Source organism: Podarcis cretensis (genome assembly GCF_951804945.1).
Source record: "Podarcis cretensis genome assembly, chromosome: 6".
In the NCBI taxonomy this organism is placed as follows: Eukaryota; Metazoa; Chordata; class Lepidosauria; order Squamata; family Lacertidae; genus Podarcis; species Podarcis cretensis.
In genome coordinates, this window is record NC_137175.1 from 57,022,751 (window position 1) to 57,046,677 (window position 23,927).

At 40.4% G+C, this 23,927-nt stretch overlaps 1 protein-coding gene across 7 annotated transcripts in view; it reads left to right on the forward strand.

The window, feature by feature from the left end:
* ELAVL4 (ELAV like RNA binding protein 4) overlaps nucleotides 1-23,927 on the forward strand; it is a 97,031-nt gene that overhangs the window by 68,468 nt on the left and 4,636 nt on the right. For all 7 annotated transcript variants that reach the window (XM_079980465.1, XM_079980468.1, XM_079980464.1 and 4 more), the window contains exons 3-5: nucleotides 4,553-4,656; nucleotides 20,513-20,666; nucleotides 23,067-23,292. In XM_079980465.1, coding sequence (XP_079836591.1) covers nucleotides 4,553-4,656; nucleotides 20,513-20,666; nucleotides 23,067-23,292 — 484 coding nt within the window. The remainder of the gene's footprint in view (nucleotides 1-4,552; nucleotides 4,657-20,512; nucleotides 20,667-23,066; nucleotides 23,293-23,927) is intronic.

Sequence of the window (23,927 nt, forward strand, 5' to 3'; positions counted from 1 at the left end):
AAGGATGGAACAATTAATAGCTCCACCAGCAGCCTGCTTGGTTTCTAGGCTGGGTAGAAAGCATGGATCTTTCCATTCTCAAAACGCAGGGCAGGATTCACCCAATGAGCCCTATCAGCGGAAGCCCCATGCAAGGACCTCGTCTTGTGCAACAGGGCTTTCCACCACTCCTGCAAAAATGGCTCTGGGGAGGTCAGGGGAACCCCCAGAGCAGCTAGGGGGCAGGGAGGAGAGGGGGAATCATTCCATCTGCAAGCTGAAATGCTTGCACAGACAGGATGATTTTTGCAGTGCAACATTGAATTCCACCCACAGAAGGCCCCAATTGTTTCATCCTCCCTTTGGGGGCCTTTCATTTTCTGCATCAGGCATGGAGGAGTCAAAGTACTTTCCTCCACACCCAGCATAAAAATGCTGGAAGTACCTGGAGAAGGGACTGGAAACTTGATCCCACTTCGGCTTTCTTGCTCACTCACCACCAAAGAAAAATTACTAGTCATCTAAGATAGCAACCAAGTGGACCAAGTTGGACTGAGGCTCAAATTACCATATTTTTCTCTCTATAAGACGCACCAGACCATAAGACGCACCTAGTTTTTGGCGGAGGAAAACAAGAAAAAATATATTCTGAATCTCAGAAGCCAGAACAAGAGGGATTGCTGCGCAGTGAAAGCAGCGATCCCTCTTGCTGTTCTGGCTTCTGGGATAGCTGCACAGCCTGCATTCGCTCCATAAGACGCACACACATTTCCCCTTACTTTTTAGGAGGGAAAAAGTGAGTCTTATAGAGAAAAAAATATGGTACATATTACAGGCAGAGACTATCTAACATGTGTCTGATCGTGCGCATGCTCCTTGCTGCTGACCCAGAAGAGGCCCCGAAACATTGTGGGCTTATGCGCTTTGCCCATGCGCACAGGGGTCAGGAACAGAACCCTCGTGCAAAATGGTTGCTGCCTCTACTTCATTGGCAGTTTTATATGTCTTTTTAAAACAAGATACTTTCAGGAATCGGGCTGCAAGGCAGGGAAGATATAGGCCTACTTAATTATTGATAATTGAGCTCAAAATCACCCTTTCCAAATTGATCTTTTTGTTCATATGACTGTGTGTGTGAGAGAGAGACAAAGAGTGAGAGAGAATATATAGATGTAAGCTGCTGGGGGTGATGGAGGTTGTAGTTCAACAACATCTAGGTGGTCACAGGTTGCCCACCCCTCTTGTAGGTGAAAAGCACCAGGAAATCGGTGATTTTAAACAGAGTAGCCAGAGGGGAAAGAATTAAGCAAGCTTCCTTTTCCTATTACACAGCTTGTCTAAGCTGATTTTGCTTTAAAAATGTGGGCTTCACCTTAACATGTACTTTATTCCTGAAAGCAGCCATTTTTTGGTATTCACACTCCTTCAATATTGCACTGTCCAAATTGTTCCAACTGCAGAAACTTTGGAATATATCACAATATATTGAGAAGACATTTCTTGCTATTTCTAATACTCTTCCTATTTTTTCTTTTTGAGAGTTTACATTGTAGCACTGGTTGGGAATTTTTGGACATTTCATTGGGACCAGTGCTGGTCCAAGATATTTTGAAGCTGCCCACTCTTCCCCCCCATTGGATTAATATTGAAGGGCAGGCAATTTTTAAATAATTTTAATTGTACCTTTGCAAACAAAAAATTACTCCTTTATTTTAATTACTCCTTTATTTATTTTAAAAGAAAAACAAAAGCCAAGCCTTTTCAAGCCCTTTTTAAACATAAACACTATTGTTAGATTTCCATGTGAGTTCATTAGGCTGGGGGAGATCAGAAACCAAATGGCAGGCACTCATTATTTCTGTTTTCTTGGACAATCAATTCTTCTCTTCCCCGTGTCCATTCTCTCTTCCTGGGAGTTTACGAGAGAGCATGCTTAAAAATAAGTTTGAAGTTTGGTGATGGAGAACACTAATGGAGGACTGAGCTGTTGTGCACTGCTTGTTTGACCATTCATGGGCAGCAAAATTGCCATGTTTCCAACTTCCCTTCTCTGCTACACAGCATTGCACTGGAAATTATGGCATGAGTGCATAGAAGTGTGAAAACCATTTCTTCACCCTTTACTGAATGCTACAGATGTTCTAAAGGAGGCAGGTGACAAATTCTTCACTTCGTAGTTTAATTAAAAGATTAGTTAAGTAGCTGTCACCATAGGGGAAATGTCATTTGCCTTCCGCTGCAGCAGAAATGTTGCAGCTGATTGGAAGTTGAACCAGCACTTCTGTTCCTCTTTGCTTGCGCCGAGACGGCAGTAGCAAAGGAAATAGATCACTGAATTTCATTCCACTGCATGTAGAGTGCTTTGGCTGCTGACGTTCCCATTGACAGGACTTTCTAACCATGATTACTTTCCTCTGAATTTGTTCTTCAAGTTCTTCACACCTTGATTGTGGTTATCAGCTGGGAATCTGTGGTGCATGATGAGACCCGTCACATATCATTGCCTTGTACCTTAGCGTAATTCCCCTGAATGAGGAAGAGAAGTGAGGTTGCTAAGAGACAGTGATGCATCCCATGACGGTGGCAGTGCTTAGAAATCCTAGCAGTGAGTCAATCACGTAAATTATCTTGTTGCAGCCTTTAAAACAATCTTGCAAGGTAGGTTAGTATTAACTCCATATTGCAGGAAGTAAGCTGGGGGGGGGGGGAGAGAGCCGTTTAGCCACCTAGTGAGATTTGATCCAGGTTTCCTTGGTTGTAACTCAGGGCTGTTTCACACTTACCTTTCGTTCATGCTTTAAAGTTCCCTGTCCGAATTCAGTTTGAACCTGAAAACTCACCCTTTCATCTTGCCTGGGTGCAGTTTTCACTGCCTTGTCCGCATCTAGTCCCCAGTGGGTAGTCAGGCATTTTGTAAATTCAGGGTGTTAAGACAGGCAGAAAACATGGCATCTCCTTCTGAATTTCAGTCTCTCATTCTCTTGCCTCATAATGGAAAAAGATGGAGATCTCCCACTAGATGTAGGAAAGCTGCCTCCGCTTATCGTTTAGTCAACCAGTTTCTCCATGTACATTGAAATCAGTTGTGTGTATTAAAAGCTGTTGAATCAAATCAAATGGGGAAGATGCTATATAGAGATAAAGGGGCATTTAGTCTGTGTACACACCCTACATTTAAAAGCTTTGCCACCACTGCTCCCAAGAACCTTGGGAACTGTAGTTTGTTATGGGAGCTATAAGGGTTAAACTGCAGTTCCCATGATAATTTTTTTGACCAAGGGGGGTATGCTTTAATTGGATGGTGTGTGCCTCCTGTGGGGGGACATAGCATATGTAAAACAATGAAAAACTGAATATATTGAGGCAGAAGAACTGAATATGAACTTGGGCAAACCTGTAAGCTGCATGTGCATGGTGTTGATTGGCGTTGGTTGTCATTTTTACTGTAATTATACTCATTACCTTTGAATTAACGAGGGGTGGGTTCTGATAGATTATAGGGGGGTGACAAAAGTTTTCCTTGGTCAAATGTTCTTACTGCGTTGCAAGGCCAAGATCATCCCTGACCTGTGTGAATCCCTATGGTATGTAGTTAGCACCATGTTAAAAAGCTAAGCTGTTTGTACTGGATAAAGTTGATTTGCGAAACGTAAACATGAAACACGACAATAAAACAGAAGCTGTTGAAATTTTGGCTGCTAAAATGGGCTCCTGCCATCCGAATGCAGAAGCAGATTTACTGTTTTGTTCTTCCTAGCATCACCACATGAGCACAGTGCAAAGAGCACAAAGTAATCATCTATCCTGCCATGTGATATTATGTCATTTCCGATGGTGTATGTGCTGTCACAGATAAGGCAGTAACATAGATGCTAATTTATTGGCTTTTACATGTTCATTTTTAGAGTTCATCCTGATTTTTAGATAATCTTTCTGTTTCTTTAAGCTTCTTATTAATAAGAGCCCTTCCCTGCTGAAATGCAGTATATAAATATTGTAAATAAATACTATTTTCAACCAAATCAGGTAAAATAAATGCAGGGTTTCTTATTTGTAAGAATTTGGTTAGCTACTGATATGTGTTTTAGTTTAAGCATTTCATTTATTTCACTTTAAATTGCAGTTGAGTTGCTTGTACAGCTAATTTTTATTTTTTTAATTCTGTCTGTTGATTAAAATAACACAAATCGTTTATAAATTCTGCATGTAATCCTGCTGCTACCTCTCTCTTGTCTTTTATTCTCTTAATGTGATTCCTGTAGGGAAAAGCTTCAGTAAGTGTGGCCACTAGTAAATTCTTAATATATCCGTTTAGTTTTCCTAGTTTTAAGGGCACTATGGAATCTAGAAGAATCAGCACCTGTTAATGACAGACTCTCAGGATAAAAATATTTCTAAGCAGTCCTCCTGAAAGCTGTGTTGGCTGTATGGGTATGCTTTCTGGATTGGAATGGAAGTGTTAGGTGAAAAAGTTTATCAGAGAAAAAGGATTTCATTCCCCCATTTGGAAATCGTACACATGTGCTGCAAAGAATACTGAGTCCTTTTTTTTTTGTTTCTTATGTTTCAACAGGGCAGAGTTTAGGGTATGGATTTGTTAACTATATTGATCCAAAGGATGCAGAGAAAGCCATTAACACTTTAAATGGACTCAGACTCCAGACCAAAACCATAAAGGTAAGAGAATACAAAGAGTATTTTGCTAAATTCAGGAGGAAGAGTGTAGTTAAGACAGTGTCTGGCTATCTCATCAATGTTGCATTCTTCACAGCCCAAAGGGTGCAACTAGCTCTTACTTTGGAACAAAGGAAAGGTGTATAGCAGATGGCACTTTCTTCTTCTTTTCAAACTGCCTATTGTTTTTGTTTATAAAAAGAAAAGAAAAAAACAAGCAGAAAATCTTTAAATGACTATTACAGGATTTCAAGTCAGCATGTCAAATGCACAGCGTTTAGAGAGTCATCCACAAAAATCATAGCAGCAAATTAGGGGGGAAAATAGGCTTTTTACAAAATGGCTACTACATGGGGTTTGGTTGCTTATTTCAGCTATCATTATCTTGCCATGAGATAACTGGGCATACTACTGATGCTCTTGTCAAGATGCACCTGTAGTTACCCTAGAGTAAATGGTGATCAGGTACCAGTTTTTAGCATTAAGTTTGTTTTCCAGAAAGCAGAACATTCTGAAGGAAACTCAAGATCAAGTTATCTTAAAGCATTTGTCTGCATTCTGTTAGCATTTTTGGTACTGTAGTTCTTTATGGGGGAAACTAGAGTACTGGGCTGTAACGTCTTCCTGATTTCAGAGAGAAAAACTCCATGCAAATTCTTTCATAATATAGCTACATGTATGTTGTAGTAATTTAATATATATTCTACTTTTAGCATACTCCTTCTAAATCCACTTAACATAGTATCAAATTTGATATCTTTTACACTAAGAAAATGCTTACTATAGGATTCCCTGCAATTACTACACATTTTGCTTCAGTGAGTTAATATGAGGAAACAAAACAAAAATATTCTTATCGTTACAGTGTAGTACTGAGTCAGCAGCTTCCTTGTCTGCTTCCAAATTAAAGGAAGAAATTGCTGACTTCACCTGAAAGCCCATAAGCAAAAAAAAAAAAAGGGGGGGGGTCCTCCACTTTTTTAAGAAAGAAAGAAAAATAGATTGTATGTGTCTTAAATAGTCCAACTTGCATTAAATTTACCCTCAAGGTAGAGATTTTTAGTGCCGTGTTCACTTTCTGTATTATTTTTCTGCTTGAAAGCTTGGTCATCTTTGCTGTTTTATAAGTTGCTTTCTCGTGTTATTATCATAGTGCTATAGACTCACCATGATAAGTAGGATCCTAGAACCCCAGAATTTATTGACTAGGACTCTAGTATCCACTTTTAGATGCACGCATTTAAATAGGTTTTCATACTTAACCAGTTAATGACTAAAAAACCATTATATTTTAATGGTGTTTATCTCTTGTTTTACTCTTTAAAGTAAAATGTGTATTTTGAGGGGCAGGGGTGGTCTTGATCTAAAGGCTAAACTTCTTTTAATTCAAATATGTCTACCATATCAAATTTGGATAGTTATTGTTTTTAAAGACTATGGGTATGATTTTGGTCCAGGGTACATCAAGGTGGTTAGCGAAGAAATAATAAAGGAAAAACCCAATATAACTGTGCTGTGCAGAGGTATGAAATAATATGTAAGAAGCATTAAATAAGTTTTTAAAAAACATCCTATCTCTTCCCTAAAGGTTTGTTTTGCTGGTTATGGTGTGAAAGTAAAAGAGAATGTTCAGCCATTTCAACTCATTTGTTTATGTATAGCTCGTTCTGTGTCCTTGTTTATTTTTCGATTGTGATATGTTCTGATCTGTGTAAACACACTAGAGAGGATTATGTTCATCCGTAATTTTTCCTATAACATTGAAGGTTTTCTTTTCTTCTTAGTATCTGCTTTGTAAAATGACAGGCTGTTCTCCTTGGTGTTAAATGGGACACCTTCACTTTGTAATTTAATAATTTAATAATTACTTATTTTATTATTATGGCCTAGAAATGTTACTGCTTCTTTGTTTTAAACCTTCTTGTTTCCTACACTAAAGTGCCTCCCACACATGTGCACTGAATATGGAAAACAATAAATAGACAGGGATTTGTTTTTGCATTTCTTCACATGAAAGAAAGCCTAAACTCTCTCTCTGCACATGGGGAAAAAATATATTGTGAAGAATGCTAGAATTCCCTCAAAAACTAACACTCTGTGGGCAGGGTTGTGTTTTTTGTTTTTTTTTAAATGGGACAGCAGGATCACCTAACTGCAGTTTGAAGTGATACAATTTTATATAGATCATGTTAAAGAATTATATTTGTTATCATATAATTAAAAAAACGGGGGGGGGGAACCACCACAATTACCAGTACTTAAAACACCATAGATGTGTGAAATAAGGACATAGAGCTTGCTTGATTCCTTCTGATTGGTAGAATGCTTGATTAAACTATGGTGGGGTTTGATTAACTAAAGTTGCTCTCAAAACAAGGGTAGTTAGTGATCTGCATGTAGAATTACAGAACCAGGATAAAACATCTGTATGTAAATTGTGCTAGATAATAAGATAACAGTTAGTCATCTTGTTATAATCATAGTACATAAGAACAGATTGCTGGATCAGGCCAGTGGCCTTTGTAAACCAGCATCCTGTTTTCACAGCAGCCAACCAGATGCCTGTGGGCAGCCCACAAACAGCATCTGAGCACAAGAGCCCTCTGGTTCCTAGCAACTGGTATTCAGAGGCATTTCAGTGCTGTAAGTTTACAGTGTCCTCATAATTTTAAACTTCCATGTAAAATTATGAATGAATGAATGAATGAATGAATGAAACAATGAAAATACTTCCTGAAGAAATACAGCCGCTGAACAATATTGTCTAGTTTTAAGATGGCTCCTTCTGTCCATCCATGACCACGATAAAAAGTGTAATTACACAACTGTCACTATTTTCTGACAGTTTATTTAGCTTTAATAAAGTTTACATTTTATCATACTTCTGGTACTGAATTACAAAGTTGATTGGCTAGAAGATGAAACAACGCAAATGGCATCAACGAATCTGAAATCTTTATTTTTATTTTATTGCACTGACAGTGTGCATAACACTTCTAAGTATAAGAGGATAGTTTTCTACTCCAAGGTGTGAAATCTGATGCTGGTCAAGCTGCAGAGAGAGAGAGAAGGAATGGGTCTACATTTCAGTGGCACATGCTTAGTCTTAATTACAGTAGGATATTGCACTGAAGGCTTAATGGAAAAGCTGGGTTTTGAGAAGTCATTTGAAGGAGATGAGATGTTGCATGTTGAGACCCCAAAACCACCCCCTCGTTGATAAATAAGACACAAGAACATGTATATTTGGTTAATGGTTACAGTGTTGGGCAAATTTAGGCCACAGCTTTATTGGTTACAGAATGTGAGCGGTATTGGCTTAGGCATTGGAATTGACCCGACTATATCTGACTCCTACCCGTCACGCAGGGAGTCTGTAAGGGTCAACCACTGGTAGGAGGAGCCCTGCAAACCAACTCAAGCTCCCCCTGGGTTCCCGACAGGGTCGTCGCATGGCCCTAGCCCTGTCCCGGGCTTTGGACAACATCCACACCCCCGAATTCCTTTAACAGAATACCCTTAAGCTTAGAGGGGCAGGTGATGGCCACACCTCACCTCCCCCATCATAAGACCAACCAATGCCTAACCGCAACCCTAACAAAGTTGTGACAATTGCTACAAGGTAGGCAAAAACCAAATGACCCATGCCAATTTGCCAAGTGGAAAAATTCCTACCAGGCCCTTCAACGGCAACCAGCCGATGTCCATAGCAAGGCCAATTTCGAAACCTGAACCTAGGGAGGGCAGGTGGAAGATCGAGGAAGCGAGCCAAGAGGAAGCTCTCCAGTTTAAATGGAGCCCGGCCACGTCCCACGCCCCCCCCCCCCAGCCAACAGATTGGCTGGCTGGACAATAACGTGGCCGGTAACCTCTGGGTGACGTGGGACTTCGTCCCCCGCCCCGGAGGGGAGTGGGTGGCCATGTGGTCCACTGCAACCCCTCCCCACTGGGAAGTAGAGTGGATTTAGCACCATTCCGGGCTTCAGGGGCAGCAGTGGATAAAGGGGCACAGCATTTGAGGGAGCAGAAGATGTTTGCACACTTGACATGGGTGGAGCTTGAAGAGCAAAGACCACAAACAGGAATGCATTGGGATGTGAGAGCAGAGAGATCAAACTTGAAATAATGAAATAATGTTCACAAACAGTCAAGTGAGAAAATACACGGGAAGTACAAGGCTTGGGAGCAGGGGGGAAACAAAATTGAATTCTTGAGACATACTGTAGCCCTAGAAATTTCTGTAGGGAAAAGTAATTGGTAGAAAGTGTCGGGGGAAGGAGGGAATCCTCTTTCTCAAACATTTCCTATTATTAAAGGGAGAGGGCAGGGAAATAAATTTTATTATTTTGCTGTTTGAATACCATAGCTGTTCTACCATACTTGTCTCAGGATGTGGAAGTAGAAAATTGCAGATTTAGTGGTGTGATTCACATCCCACTGAAGTTAATGGCAAAGTTTAGTTGATGATAAGGGCTGTGGATTGCCGCCTTACAATAACCAATGGGAAGCGTTCTGTTGGCTGTGGTGCTTTAACCCACTTGCGAATTTTATTCCCATGGTATTGCCAAAATAAAGTTACTGTGTAAGTTTTGCTTGTCAGGACCACAGTTGCTTTTACAATCAGTAATAGTTGCTATGATGCTTAGTTATATAAATATTCTTGACATTTTTAGCATTAGTTAATGTCATTGGCCTGTCAACAGTATTGTTGCTTTTCTTTTTTTTAAGTGACTGCTTTTGGGTGACCTAAGTGAGTGATTTTGTTCCTTCCACTTCAGCAACAGGCCAAGTAATTGCATGAGGGCAAGTAGTTAAATTTTGTCACATAAATTGTTGTCATTAAAAGGAAATACATTGCTAGTGTCCGGTATAATTAGGTTTTTAAACTCTCTCATGTGTCATCTTTGACATGATGTCAGAGACCACTGTAGATGACCAGAGCATCTGTCTGCAGCCCTAGCTCTTGCAATGACAAGCATTTAAGAAAAAGGAAGATGCTAGCAAATAATCACACTTTTAATGGAATAATGATCACCATATATAAGAACATTCCCATGAGACAACACAAATTTCAAATACCCTTGTTACAGAAATTATTTTGACATCTTATAGTGTGTGTCATGGTGTTGGTCACCCTGTTATGCCCATCAAATTTCAAACATCTTGGCCATTGGGCAACATTTAAATTTTTGGTCTTCATCTTTGGAGGTGTAACAAGTGGAGAAGTTATAAACCTTTTGTTTTAATACAGACAGAATTTTTGACCAGTATAAAAGCAGTGGCTCGGGGAGGTCAGGCCAGGGAAGAAATGCATTAATTCAAATTTTCTTAAAACACAGTTTTGTCAGAGAGGAAGCTGTAGCTTTTGGAGTGGGGGGGGCTGAGTCCACAATGTGAGACCGCTGGCACTGTCTGTTTTGCTGCCGTGATAGATGCCCATTGTGCACACGAGGAGCTGATTGCAAAGTCAGGTCTCACAGTTTAACTGTCAGGTGCCAACCATGCACTGAAAAATAACAGCATGCCCAAAGTTGTCGTCCACCTTGTACTCAGAGATCTATATAACTATCACATTTGTCACTTCTGTCACAATCTTCACACCGCATTTATTTCAGCCTCCAGTGAGGCATCCAGTGCAGTGGCTGCTGTGACATGGATAGGTTTCAGCTGATGTCACCTAAAGATGTGTGCAAGATGCTTGGAACAATGCACCCAACCATTTGCTTCCTCAGCCCTTGTTCCCTCTTGGCTTATTAAAGCATGCCAAGCGAGGTTGACCGGGTGGGTCCTGGGTGTGGTCAACACATCACTGCAGGATGGCTTTTATCAGGAGTACAAGGGATGTGTGACCCTGTAATGGTGTGTGATACCATTGAACACGATGTGGTCTGGAACTGATGAGATGAGCAGTGTTTTTAGTGTTGATGTTGTATTGTGTTTTAATTTATTGGAAGCTGCCCAGAGTGGCTGGGAAAACCCAGTCAGATAGGCGGCATATAAATAATAAATTATTACTATTTTACAGTGGTTCTTTTCCTTTCTTTGAGGTCAGTTTCAGAGAATAGACTGGTGGTTTTTCAGCCCCCTGGCAGTGGGGTGCTGCAAGGTACCACCACCACCACCCCCCCCCCCGGTGTCATTTAGCGTGTATGAAGCCATTGGGAGCTATCATTAGGAGATTTCAGTGTTAGAAACTGAGATATGAAAGCTAGGAGCTAAATGGCACCTTAAACCTAGGTTATGGGTGCAACAACAGAATGTCTAGGCGCACTTTTTTAATAACAAGAATGCAAAGCTGAAAATGAATGAACTGCAGCTAAAATACTGTGTTCATTTTTCACATGGTCTAGTCCTTCTCCTGCCCACCCCCCTTAAATTTTTAGGAGGGTCTCTTCCAGTCTTCAAAGAGTAGCTAGAAGTGGAGAGGCAGAAAATGGTCCTCCTTTCCTTCCACTCTGCAGTTTTAATCTGATACCTTAGGTGCAGTACTGCGCCCAGAGCTCAGAAACTGCTCACACTAATGAAATTCCCAGTCACAAAATGTGCCTAGAACAGTAGGAGTTTCGAACACTGGGAGATTTTAAGGCTAGGGTGTCTAAAAGATTAACTCACCCACACATACCCAATTGAACACTATACCCTGCGCATGTCTTCTCATCAGGAGGTATGATATAGGAATTATACTTTTAGTGTGGTTTGGGTGCCTAATAAAGACATTCCTCTTGTCACAAGCCTTTCAAGTGAAGGTTTTTACCTAATCTTTATCTGCATTGAACTGGAAATTGTATTTATATATCTTTTTATAGTTGATGTATGTTTGTTTTTATTTATTGTTAACTGCTTTGGCATGTTTCGTGGTAAATGATTCTTACATGAAAACAATCCTAGTAATAACACACTATCCTTCCTTTGAGGATCTCAGTGCAGTGCAGCATATATGGGGTTTCCCCATTTCATCTTCGCACCATTACTGTGAAGTAGGTAGCCTGAGAGTGATCTGGGCCAAAACCAGCATTTAATACACTACACTACACTGGCTCAGTGTGAGGTCCATGTGAATTAGTGTTAACTGCCCCTCCTGAAGATAGTGTGATCTCTTAACCTATAAACAGTTGCGATGTCTAAATAATTATAATGCTAGTATCCTACATCATAGTTTTATATCTAGCTTAAAATAAATTCAGCTCAGACACACCTGCTTTAGGGCTTCATGTAATTCTTGCCTCCTCCTTACCATGTTCTAAGCCCTAGGACTGAATTACCAGATGGCAGACCAACTGAATAACTTCAGCCAAGCAGTTATTCTAATCCATTTGATGTTGAATTAGAATAGCAATTTTAATTTGAAAATAGCAATATAAAGCTAATCATCTGATGTTACTGAACAAAGTCCTTAAGCGGGTGGTTGCTAACCAGAATCAGGTTCTCTTGGATTCCATCTGGTTTTCTAGATCCATTTAAATTGGGGTTTAGGCCTTGTTTTGACACAGAAACTGCCTTGGTCGCTCTGTATTTGTTGGGTTAGGGATGGATGAGAAACAGGGAGAGTGTTGATTGACCATGGTCTTCTTTTAGAGTGGCTGTCCAATTTGGGAGTGGGTGGTTCCACTTTAAAATAGTTCCTACCCTACTTAGATGCCCATCTCCAGAGAGTGGTGTTGGGAGATGCTGCTTGGCCCCATGGATTCTCCAGTGTGGGATGCCACACGGACCAGATTTGTCCCCCCAGGCTGTTTAGCATCTACATGAAACCACTGGCTGGGCTCATCCAGGGATTTGGACTGTGTTGTCATCAATAATCAGATGAGACACAAATCTGTTTTTGGACTGTGTTGTCATCAATAATCAGATGAGACACAAATCTGTTTTTCATTACCTGTTCTGGATAGAGTTGAGCTTCTCCTAAAGGAGCAAGAATACAGTTTGGGTGTGCTTAGGGACACAGCAGCTGTCTGTGGAGACACAAATGATCTCAGTGGCACAGAGTACCTTCCATCAGCTTTCACTGGTGGCACAGTTATGACGCTGTCTTGACAGGGGTAGCCTAACTTCTATTATAAACACTGTACTAACTTCTTGCTTTAGATTACTGCAATGTGTTATACTTCGGGCTGCGTTTGAATACAGTTCAGAAACGGCACATAGTGCAGGATTCAGAGGGCAGACTAGGTGATCTGGTGATACCATACTAATCCTGGCACAGTTGGCTGCTAATTAAGTTCCAGACTCAGTTCAAAGTGCTGGTCAAGATTCCAGTACCTTAAGGACCAGCTCCTCACACATGAACCTACCCAGACCCTGTGTTCATCATCTGAGGACCTTCTTTGTGGACCTAAAGGGGTTAGTGGAGGGGGTTGGTGAGGTCTTGAGGGGGGGGTGACGAACGAAGCAAGCAGGGACACAGCCCCTAGCAATAAATAATACTGATAATGATGTTCCTAATAGGATCCAGTTTGGTCTTTTTTTCTCCTTAGGAAAGGAGTGAGTTGATTATTATCTTGCTTCTCACATATATTTGGATTCACACATTTTTTTAAATTGCTAAGAGCACATTTTTCTTCACTTTTCTCAAAAGTAGCTCTCTGGTAAGTGGGGAATTCTTTGCTTCCCCAACAATAACATTTCCCCATTTGGAAGAGTTAACGGTGTTACCAAAAAGATGCTGTACAAGAAGGAATATTCATGGTGTATTATATAAATGCCACATCCAGTTTTGTGTTTCAGGCATGAAAACAAGCACCTGGATTTTAGGGTTCTTTAATCCCAAAAATATGCATAACATGAGTAGATCTCTTTAGGTTCCTCTGTGTTCCCCTGTAGAACCCTTCCTGAACTGTTGTGCATCCATTCATTTAGGTACATAATGCTTCACATTCCCTTCTTCCTTCCTTGTTGCTTTTTCATCAAGTCTAATCTTTCTCTCTCACTTGCCTCTTACCTACACTCCTTAATGTGCACCCTCAGAAGCTACTTAGTCACCTCCATATTAAATTACCTATTTGTGCTACTGACTGGCACAACTTAAATATTAATAATGAACATGGTAATAAACATTACATTAGGATAAAGGTGACGTCATCAAATGGCCCAACTCCTGCAGCGTATTTCACCTCAAGCAGTTTATGAAACCCAAGAGCAAATGGTGACAAATGGAGTGATCTATTTCTTTTCCTTTTCATTGAACTTCCTGGTTTAGGTATATCCTGAAGCATTATCTGTATCCCCTAGAACATCTTGACTTAATAGTTATTGATGCTCCTATTTCACTTGAATTACATAATCCCCCTGTGCAGCTTGTTATGAAAGGTAAACAAAGCATTCTGGAAAGTACTGTCTGCACATGAATTCGGTTTTTTTCTGTTCTGCCTCCATGGGTACCACAGCAAGACACTTACTAAGCTCCAACATATTTAGTACTTACGCTCTGTGGAAGTTCAGAGTTAACAGATACAGAATAAATATACAAAGGGTGTAACTGAGAGCCGTTGCTTGGGAAGGAGAAGAGAGAGGAAGCCCCAGAACAGCATATAGGGAGAGGAGAGGGGAGTTAGCTTTGTCAGGAAAGCAGAAATAGTTGAACTGAATAGTCTCTTTAGCACTATATTGATTTCTACCCATTGTTTGATTGGGTAACTATATCACAAAATTTGGTTAAGTGTGAATTTCAAGGGATGGTTGTGTTTTGGTTCTCGTATTGTTTTGGAAAGGGCAGGTTTGATAGATTCGCCTTTAAATGTGACCTGAACCAAATTTGTTCCGATCCCTACTTTGCAGACAGCTTATATAATTTGTGTTCTTGCTGGATGGATTGTGGAGGGATTTAGTGCAGATCCTGAAAAGGCTCCTGCTGCGGGCATTCCCAGAGATCCCTCTTGTTTTTTAAAAGACATTTCAACAAACTTTCCAGACCCATGATTCTAACTAAATAGTACATCCACGTATCTATATATACCTCCCACATCTGGAATAGAGCATAGATGTTATAAGAAAATGGCAGAAAATTGAATGACGATCAGAAGTAATTGTGCCATCTAGAGTGACCACTGAAAATGAGCCTTAAAAAGTGGCTTTATAAATATAGAAACTTCAATATATGCGGGAGGGAATCAAAGAATTGTAGAGTTGGAAAGGATCACGAGGGTCATCTAGTCCAACCCCCTGCAATGTGGGAATTTTTTTGCCCAACATGGGGCTTGAACCAACAATCCTAAGATTAAAAGTTTAATGCACTACCTACTGAGCCCCTCCCTGCAACACTTCATTTTGGATCCTTCCAGCAGGACGTTAACACACACAAATTCACTGGGCAGTAGTGAGTGCTCTATGCCAGCATAAAGGTATTTGGATTGCTCTGTCTGAAAAACAGCTCCCACTGTACTTTTCTATGCCTTGTAACTCTGTGGGCAAGAGGGGCTGATTATCATTGGGAATCGTGGTTCGGGAAGGGAGGGCTAAATCTTCCCTCCTTTTGGAAATAACCGTCACACCTGGTATCTAATTTTTTTATAAAAAAAAATATGCAGTTGCTAACCACACTTAGTAAATAAATGTGTGTTTTGGTTTTCATTTTAGGATTTGTCAAACTACTACTCTAGGCTCTTCTTTCCAGTTGTGATGTATTGGTCAAACTGCATGTTAGCGCTTAATTCATAGTGTGCAGCTACATTGCTTGTTTGTCCTTAACTGCATGCTCAGGGGGCTCTGTTATTGGGATTGCAGCATGTGGGGAGAGGAGGTTTATCCCTGTCTTCCGGTGCCGCAAAACACACAGACGCTGCATGGCTACAAGGCTTAGAAAATAATTCCCACCTCTCTTTGGAGTGAAACATTTTATTTGCAGCTGCCTCCTGAGTCCTTTCTCTTTGCTGTCTCTGCAGCTGAACTACAGTGCGGTCTTCTGACCTACCCCGCTCTTATTTGAAGCCCTGTTTCTTATCTGCATCCTTTAATATGATCTACACAACTACCCAGTTACCACTGTGTTTAAATTCCACAGTTATGTCCCCGCCCCCCATTTCAAGGGAGCAGCAAGAAACATTCACGCAGCTCTGCGTGCTGCTGCTGCTTCCACCACTTTATCAGACACTGTCCTGCACATTCTAGAACCCTGACTTTCCAGGGTACTGAAACAGACAGGGAACCCCAATGAGTATAGGAAGCTATGCAATTGAGACATTCACCCTCCACAAGTTGGTTGGTGACCAGTATGGCCAAAAGAGACAGAGCTACTGCCTCCTTCCCTTTTCCTGTAGTAACTTAACACTTAAGCCAGGCATAGGCAAACTCAGGCCCTCCAGATGTTTGGGACTACAATTCCCATCATCCCTAGCTAACAGGACTAGTGGTCAGGGATGATGGGAATTGTAGTCCCAAACATCTGGAGGACCGGAGTTTGCCTATGCCTGACTTTAGCCATTACAATTATCTTGTTATGTGAATAGGAAGGTGCTTACCCACCATAAACTAAACTTTAAAATTCCAGCGTTAGGAATGTGTCCTTTACATTTCAAGATTTTGGGATGTTTTGTTGTCATTCATATAAAGCATAGGTTGTATTATTTAAGTTAGATTTGTCCATTTTGCTTTCTCCTGGTTTCCTGTTTTTCCAGTGTCTTGGTAAACGAGAAAAGGAAGAGTACCATGAGGCTAGTAACATTGAATGTAAAAGAGGCATTAGCTGCTTCGTTTAATTATTAGAATATTAGACTTAGAGGACAGCTTCCAAGAAAGTTAAAGCTCAGGTTGCTTGGGTATTGAAGTTTGAATACATGTAGTTTTCATTCTCCAAGTCTTACATCTGATGTATTTGTGCATGTCACCTGAATGAGTACTTTCCATTCCCGCCCCCCGCCCCCTTCCACTCCTTGCGGTCTTATATGTGTCTTAGGAGTCAGAATTAGGACAAACCTATGATCCACATACAGGGATGCGGGTGGCGCTGTGGTCTAAACCACAGAGCCTAGGACTTGCCGATCAGAAGGTCGGCGGTTCGAATCCCCGCGACAGGGTGAGCTCCCATTGTTCAGTCCCTGCTCCTGACCACCTAGCAGTTTGAAAGCATGTCAAAGTGCAAGTAGATAAATAGGTACCGCTCTGGCGGGAAGGTAAACGGCATTTACGTGCGCTGCTCTGGTTTGCCAGAAGCAGTTCTGTCATTCTGGCCACATGACCCAGAAGCTGTCTGCGGACAAACGCCGGCTCCCTCAGCCTATAGGGCGAGATGAGCACCGCAACCCCAGAGTCGTCCGTGACTGGACCTAACGGTCAGGGGTACCATTACCTTTATGATCCACATATTTTGAAGACACTACAATGGCAACAAGTAGTTTTTACTATATACAGATGAATGCATGAAATTATGTTCACAAACACAGTTTATATAGAAACACTAGGACTTAAAAAAATAGCATGTATTATTTAGGCTATGAAATTTTGAGTGGCACCTGTGTTGGTATGGTATAGTTAAAATAAAAAAGAACCTTTGCCTCCTTAGACAATGTTATTGTGACATCGGATTTTGTGAATTACAACACACTTTATCAGATGCATGCCATGTAATCCTACATTCACACAAGTGCTGAGAAGTGAAAAAGTCTGTATATAGTAGCGCCAGAAAGTCATTACAGTTAGGGGATAACAGTAAGTGTTTGCTACATTGCTATGACGAATCTAATTTTTTCAAGATAAAATCAAACTCTACCTGGGCACTCTATTGCCTCTAGGTTGCAAATCATAGTACCCTGGCCATATTCCTACATTGGTGGTGGTGGTGAGTAGCCAGGCTCATTTGTTTTATTGCCAGAAGAAATATAGTGAGTACTTTGCTGCTAATACGCCTTACCAGTATGTTTTTAATTCTCCTTTTGCTCCCCAATCCTTCCTCACAATACATGGCCTAGTACATATTTGTGCTTATCTGCAAGATCATGTGAGATTAGAGGAAGAAAATCCAGTGAGTAGGCAGTTACAGGATCACTGCAGGCAGTCTTTCATATGTCTGATGCCTGACTAAATATTGGGATTTTTTTTGATTACATCCCACAAAGGAATAGAACTGATGGCTGTATTTTGTATGTAAGCCTCTTTAAAAAAATTGTAATCACTGCAGAAACAAAATAGGAATTAACTTGATAAAAATAAACATGTTTTTGACAAGCTATGTTTATGTTTATTGCAGCTAGTTTTATGCATACACAGGTGTTTTTAAAATGCTGAAGTTAGGCTGACTTCCAAACCTTTGCTACCTAATGGCCCCTCAACCCAACTCTTATAATCTGTTTCACATGCAGATATGCCCATTTCCAGCATATGAGGACTTGTTGACTAGGGTAATAATATTGTGCAAGTATTACAAGAGGAATAGCCAATATATCTTTGACATCCACCTACAACCTTGCATGGGGAAATAAAAGAAGAGAGCAGTAGCTCTTTCCCCAAAACAATTTGGGATGAGGTGTAAGTAAGGAAATGTTATCTTCACAAACCCATTGTGGATAAGTGTACATTTGCCACATCACAGGCTTTGCTGATGACGAATGATAGCTGACGGGGCTTGAAGACACTGTTTCTCAGTATCCTATGCCTCTGTAGAGTTTTGTGAAAGACTCAAAGTTCCCTGAACCTAAAATTTGAAAACCACTGTCATACACTATAACCAGTCCCTCTAATTGTTTGTTCCCTTTTTATCACAATTCTTTTTAACATTTATATTTATATGCACTGGGATACTTTAGAAAATAAGTTATGTCTGACTCCTAAATATTGAAATGTGGTTTTAAATTCTTTGCAGTGTAAACATGTGTAATGTGTTTATCTTCTTCTAATGAAGATTGTGGAGGCAAATATTAGTTTTCTCTGATATTTTCTTTGTTGACTCATCTGTTTTTAGAAGTGGAGAAAATACACACATCTATCAGTTGCCTTTTTGAGAGATAGGTGTTGCTTGTCATGTTACTGACTTGAACCCCCTCCACACATGCTGTTGCGTGAATGTAATACAGCAATTTATGGATAAGCTAGACTTTAAATACTTAGTTTTAGACAAAAGTGAAAAGCTTCAAAAGTTGTTGGGTTTGTATATTCGAGTATTATAGTGTGCCGGAAAGCTTAATCTCTTTATACTCTGTGTGGAATTGCTAGCAGGACAAGGAATGGGTTGGCAAAATGGCTTTTTGTAAGATGAAAAATACATATTTTCCAACTGGAGCTGGTGGAAATAGGAAACAATATTGACAAATTAAACAGACCTCTATATATAAATCATACATTGTATGTTGACTGCAGTTATTAAAATGAATATTAAATCATTCTTTCACCGAAATGTGTTGTATTTTGCTAAAGCATTATTAGAATTCTGCATAATATTTTAATATGTATTGACTAGCATCAGCTGGATGTTTTTCCAGTTTGAGGGGCAGTTAGAACTGAGTTGAAAATAGCATGATGCTGAGAATGGGTTCACTAAGCAGATGTTTCGTTAGTTATTCTGTAATGCAATCAGGGCAGATCCTGCCAGTTTAGTATGAATACATAAAGAGAAAATATCTCTCTGTAGAAAGCCTCATCTGTTTCTAACCATTAAAGCAAAACAACACTGAACCTGTGCATACCAGGTTCGTTCAGATTGTGCTGGATACAGTAAATCATTTTATACACCCACAGCCCAAAGGGGTAAATTTACAAAGCTGATGTGTGGGAGGCTGCACATTAATCTGCCTATCTTCAGTCACTGTTTTTATTCCTGCATTTAAGGACCTTATCCTTGCATGTGTTTTAAAATTATTTCCAGCTTTCCTTTTGTTCTCAACATTTTTTTCTACTTCTCAGTTTCTATAGTAAGAGCAGGTAGAATCAAGTGAGAAGGTTATTTTAAACAAGCTGTCGGAACTCAAAAGGTTGAAAACAGTCTGTTAACCAAGTGTGTGATGTAAAGGTCTTTGTGGGATTTGTGCTTTTAAGCTTGTCCACATATGATCTAGGATTGGGGTGAGTAGTGAGGCAGCCACGTTTACCGATAACAGTAAATTGTTCAAGGTCATTAAAACAAAAAAGATGGGTGGCAAAATAACAAATGCAGTTCAGTGTAAGCAAGTGTGAAGTGATGCGTGTTGGGACAAAAAGGTCTTAATTTCTATTAAAACTCATGAGAAACTCAGTGACTGACCAGGTACAAGACCTTGGGGTCATGGTGGATAGTCGACCTGTGTGTGGCAGCTTTGAAAAAGCACTAATCCCTGGTGCAACTGCGTTTGGAAGACGGTGAACGGTTCTGGTTCCTCACCTCAAAAAAGATATTGTAGAGTTGGAAAAAGTTCAGAAAAGGGCAGCCAGAATTATTCAGGGGATTGAGCAACTCCTCTATGAAGAAAGGTTATAGCCTTTAGTTTAGAGGAACGGCATTTAAGAGGTGACATGGCTGGAGTTTATAAAATTATGGCATGGAGAAGGTGGGTCGAGAGGAGTTTTTTTTCCTTCCTCTTTCATAGTACCAGAACTTAGGACATCCAGTAATGTTGGAAAGCTCAGGACAGACAAAAGAAAATGCTTCTTCATGAAGCACATAAACTATGGAACTCGTTCCCACATTTAATGGCCAACTTGGATGGTTTTAAATCGGGATTAGACATATTCATGGAGGACTATGGTGATGTTCCTCCCTCACTGTCGGAGGCAGTGCTTCTGAATACCACTTGCTGAGAATGGGCAGAGTGCTGTTGTGTTTTTGTCTGCTTTCAGGCACCTGTTTTTGGCCACTGTTAGAACAGGATGCTTGACTAGATGGGCCACTGGTCTGATCAGCCGGCTATTATTATGTTTAAAACATAATACATTATTTAACCACGTGTTGTTTAACTCCTAGGTTTCCTATGCCCGTCCAAGTTCGGCATCAATCAGAGATGCTAATCTGTATGTCAGCGGCCTTCCAAAAACGATGACCCAGAAAGAGCTAGAGCAGCTTTTCTCGCAATATGGGCGCATCATCACCTCAAGAATTCTGGTTGATCAAGTCACAGGTTGACAAACGTTTTATTTATAAGCACATTTCTAAACTTGAATTTGTTTGGAAGGTCCTTCATTTGCTGTTTTAATTAAAGCTCTCAAGTGCTTTCGCTCTACTTTTTCTACACAGGAATATATATAAAGGAAATTGCATATTTAGATTTGCTGACAAAGGGAGGGGAGGTTGATAATCAGCTGTAATTTCCAAATGGTGGGTTGGGGACAAATCGGTAATTTGGGGAAGTCTTGTAAATGTGTGATCAGTTGGAATGGGGGCAGGGAATTCTGGTTCAGGCTGAAATAAACATGGTTAAATCATAAAAACATTTCGACAAATATGATATTCCACATTTATAAGAGGGAAAACAGCCATATGTTTACAACTATATCAGTTTTTAAACTTTTTTTTTTTTACCTAACTGTGTATAGGACCATAAATGTTCGTATATAGGTGGAGTTATTAAGGCTGTATCTTTGTAAACAGCGCAGAGATTACATAAATAGTGTGTGAATTATTTAAATTAAATAAAACGGTTGCAATTGCAATAGGTTTCTTTAAAGGCCAACTTAATGCATGCAAAGAAATAGAGGAAAACAACAGAATGGGAAGAACCAGAGATCTGTTCAAGAAAATTGGAGATATGAAAGGAACATTTCGTACAAAGATTTCCATAATAAAGGACAAAAGTGGTAAGGACCTAACAGAAGCAGAAGACATCAAGAAGAGGTGGCAAGAATACACAGAGGAATTATACCAGAAAGAAATGGATGTCTCATACACCCCAGGTAGTGTGGTTGCTGACCTTGAGCCAGACATTCTGGAGAGTGAAGTCAAATGGGCCTTAGAAAGCACTGCAAATAACAAGGCCAGTGGAAGTGATGATATTCCAGCTGAACTATTTAAAATTTTAAAAGATGATGCTGTTAAGGGGCTACACTCATTATGCCAGAAAGTTTGGAAAACTCAGCAGCGGCCAGAGGATTGGAGAAGATGAGTCTACATCCCAATCCCAAAAAAGGGCAGTGCCAAAGAATGCTCCAACTACCGCACAATTGCACTCATTTCACATGCTAAAAAGGTTATGCTTAAAATTCTACAAGGCAGGCTTAAGCAGTATGTGGACCAAGAACTCCCAGAAGTGCAAGCTGGATTTCGAAGGGGCAGAAGAACCAGAGACCAAATTGCAAACATGTGCTGGATTATGGAGAAAGCTAGAGAGTTCCAGAAAAACATCTACTTCTGCTTCATTGAATACGCAAAAGCATTTGACTGTGTTGACCACAGCAAACTATGGCAAGTTCTCAAAGAAATGGGAGTGCCTGGTCACCTCATCTGTCTCCTGAGAAATCTCTATGTGGGACAAGAAGCTACAGTTAGAACTGGATATGGAACAACTGATGGGTTCAAAATTGGGAAAGGAGTACGGCAAGGCTGTATATTGTCTCCCTGCTTATTTAACTTATATGTAGAATTCATCATGCGAAAGGCTGGACTGGATGAATCCCAAGCCGGAATCAAGATTGCCGGAAGAAATATCAACAACCTCAGATATCCTGATGACACAACCTTGATGGCAGAAAGTGAGGAGGAATTAAATAACCTTTTAATGAGGGTGAAAGAAGAGAGTGCAAAATATCGTCTGAAGCTCAGCATCAAAAAAACTAAGATCATGGCCACTGGTCCCATCACCTCCTGGTAAATAGAAGGGGAAGAAATGGAGGCAGTGAGAGATTTTACTTTCTTGGGTTCCATGATCACTGCAGATGGTAACAGCAGCCTCGAAATTAAAAGACGCCTGCTTCTTAGGAGAAAAGCAATGACAAACCTAGATAGCATCTTTAAAAGCAGAGACATCACTTTGCGACAAAGGTCTGTATAGTTAAAGGTATGGTTTTCCCAGTAGTGATGTATGGAAGTGAGAGCTGGACCATAGAATTGATGCTTTTGAATTATGGTGCTGGAGGAGACTCTTGAGAGCCCCATGGACTGCAAGAAGATCAAACCTATCCATTCTGAAGGAAATCAGCCCTGAGTGCTCACTGGAAGGACAGATCCTGAAGCTGAGGCTCCAATACTTTGGCCACCTCATGGAAAGAGCAGACTCCCTGGAAAAGACCCTGATGTTGGGAAAGACGGAGGGCACAAGGAGAAGGGGACGACAGAGGACGAGATGGTTGGACAGTGTTATCGAAGCTACAAACATGAGTTTGACCAAACTCTGGGAGGCAGTGGAAGACAGGAGTGCCTGGCATGCTCTGGTCCATGGGGTCACAAAGAGTCGGACACGACTAAACGACAACAATGCATGCAACACTTTATTTCCTGTGGTGTTACATAACTCTTGTGTAGTAGGTTCTTGAAACTTTTTTCCCTTTCTTCTTTTGCTTATTTAAATGCAATATTCTTTTCACAGGTGTTTCTCGTGGTGTAGGATTTATCCGTTTTGATAAGAGAATAGAGGCAGAAGAAGCCATAAAGGGACTAAATGGCCAGAAGCCTAGTGGTGCTACAGAACCGATTACTGTGAAGTTTGCTAATAACCCCAGTCAGAAAACAAGCCAAGCCCTCCTTTCCCAGCTGTACCAGTCTCCCAACAGACGCTATCCGGGACCTCTCCACCACCAAGCTCAGAGATTCAGGTAACATTCTCCAAATAATTTATTGTTGTTTACCAAGTTATAGGTTAATTTTCAGTATCTTATGACTGGGAGTTTGGTGGGCCATATTTTTGCAGGTTCCTGAGTTGACAGAACTGTGGTTTGACCAGATTTTGTCGGGCAAAGGAATGATAGGACAATCATGTAAACAAGAAACAGAATTATGTGTGAATTATTACCCCACATAAAAATGAGAAACAGAATTCATTTTTCATTTATACATGGTGCATTGATACAAAAAGATACAAAAGATTAACATAGCAGTTGGGTAATAAAAAATAAAAGCCCCAGTTGAGGGAACTAGAGTTACAGTAAAAAAACACCTATGTACTTGTTGCCATGTGCCCCAGGATATGATTAGCTTGCAGCAATCCCTTGTTAAGCAAAAGGTGCAGGAAGCAGGTTATATACTAGATCTTTTCCTCTGGCAATCAAAGTTGACAATACTGATCACCTGTTAGATGTCTCTAACACAGTATAGTTGCCCTGCTTATGAACTACTGTTGTGGAGACTTTCCCTATTCATGGCAGCCTTTTGTGTAAACTTGTTTCTACATTTGGATTGGTTTCCATAGAGAAGGCATTAGTACCTATTGGCATTGCTTTTAAAGTGCTCA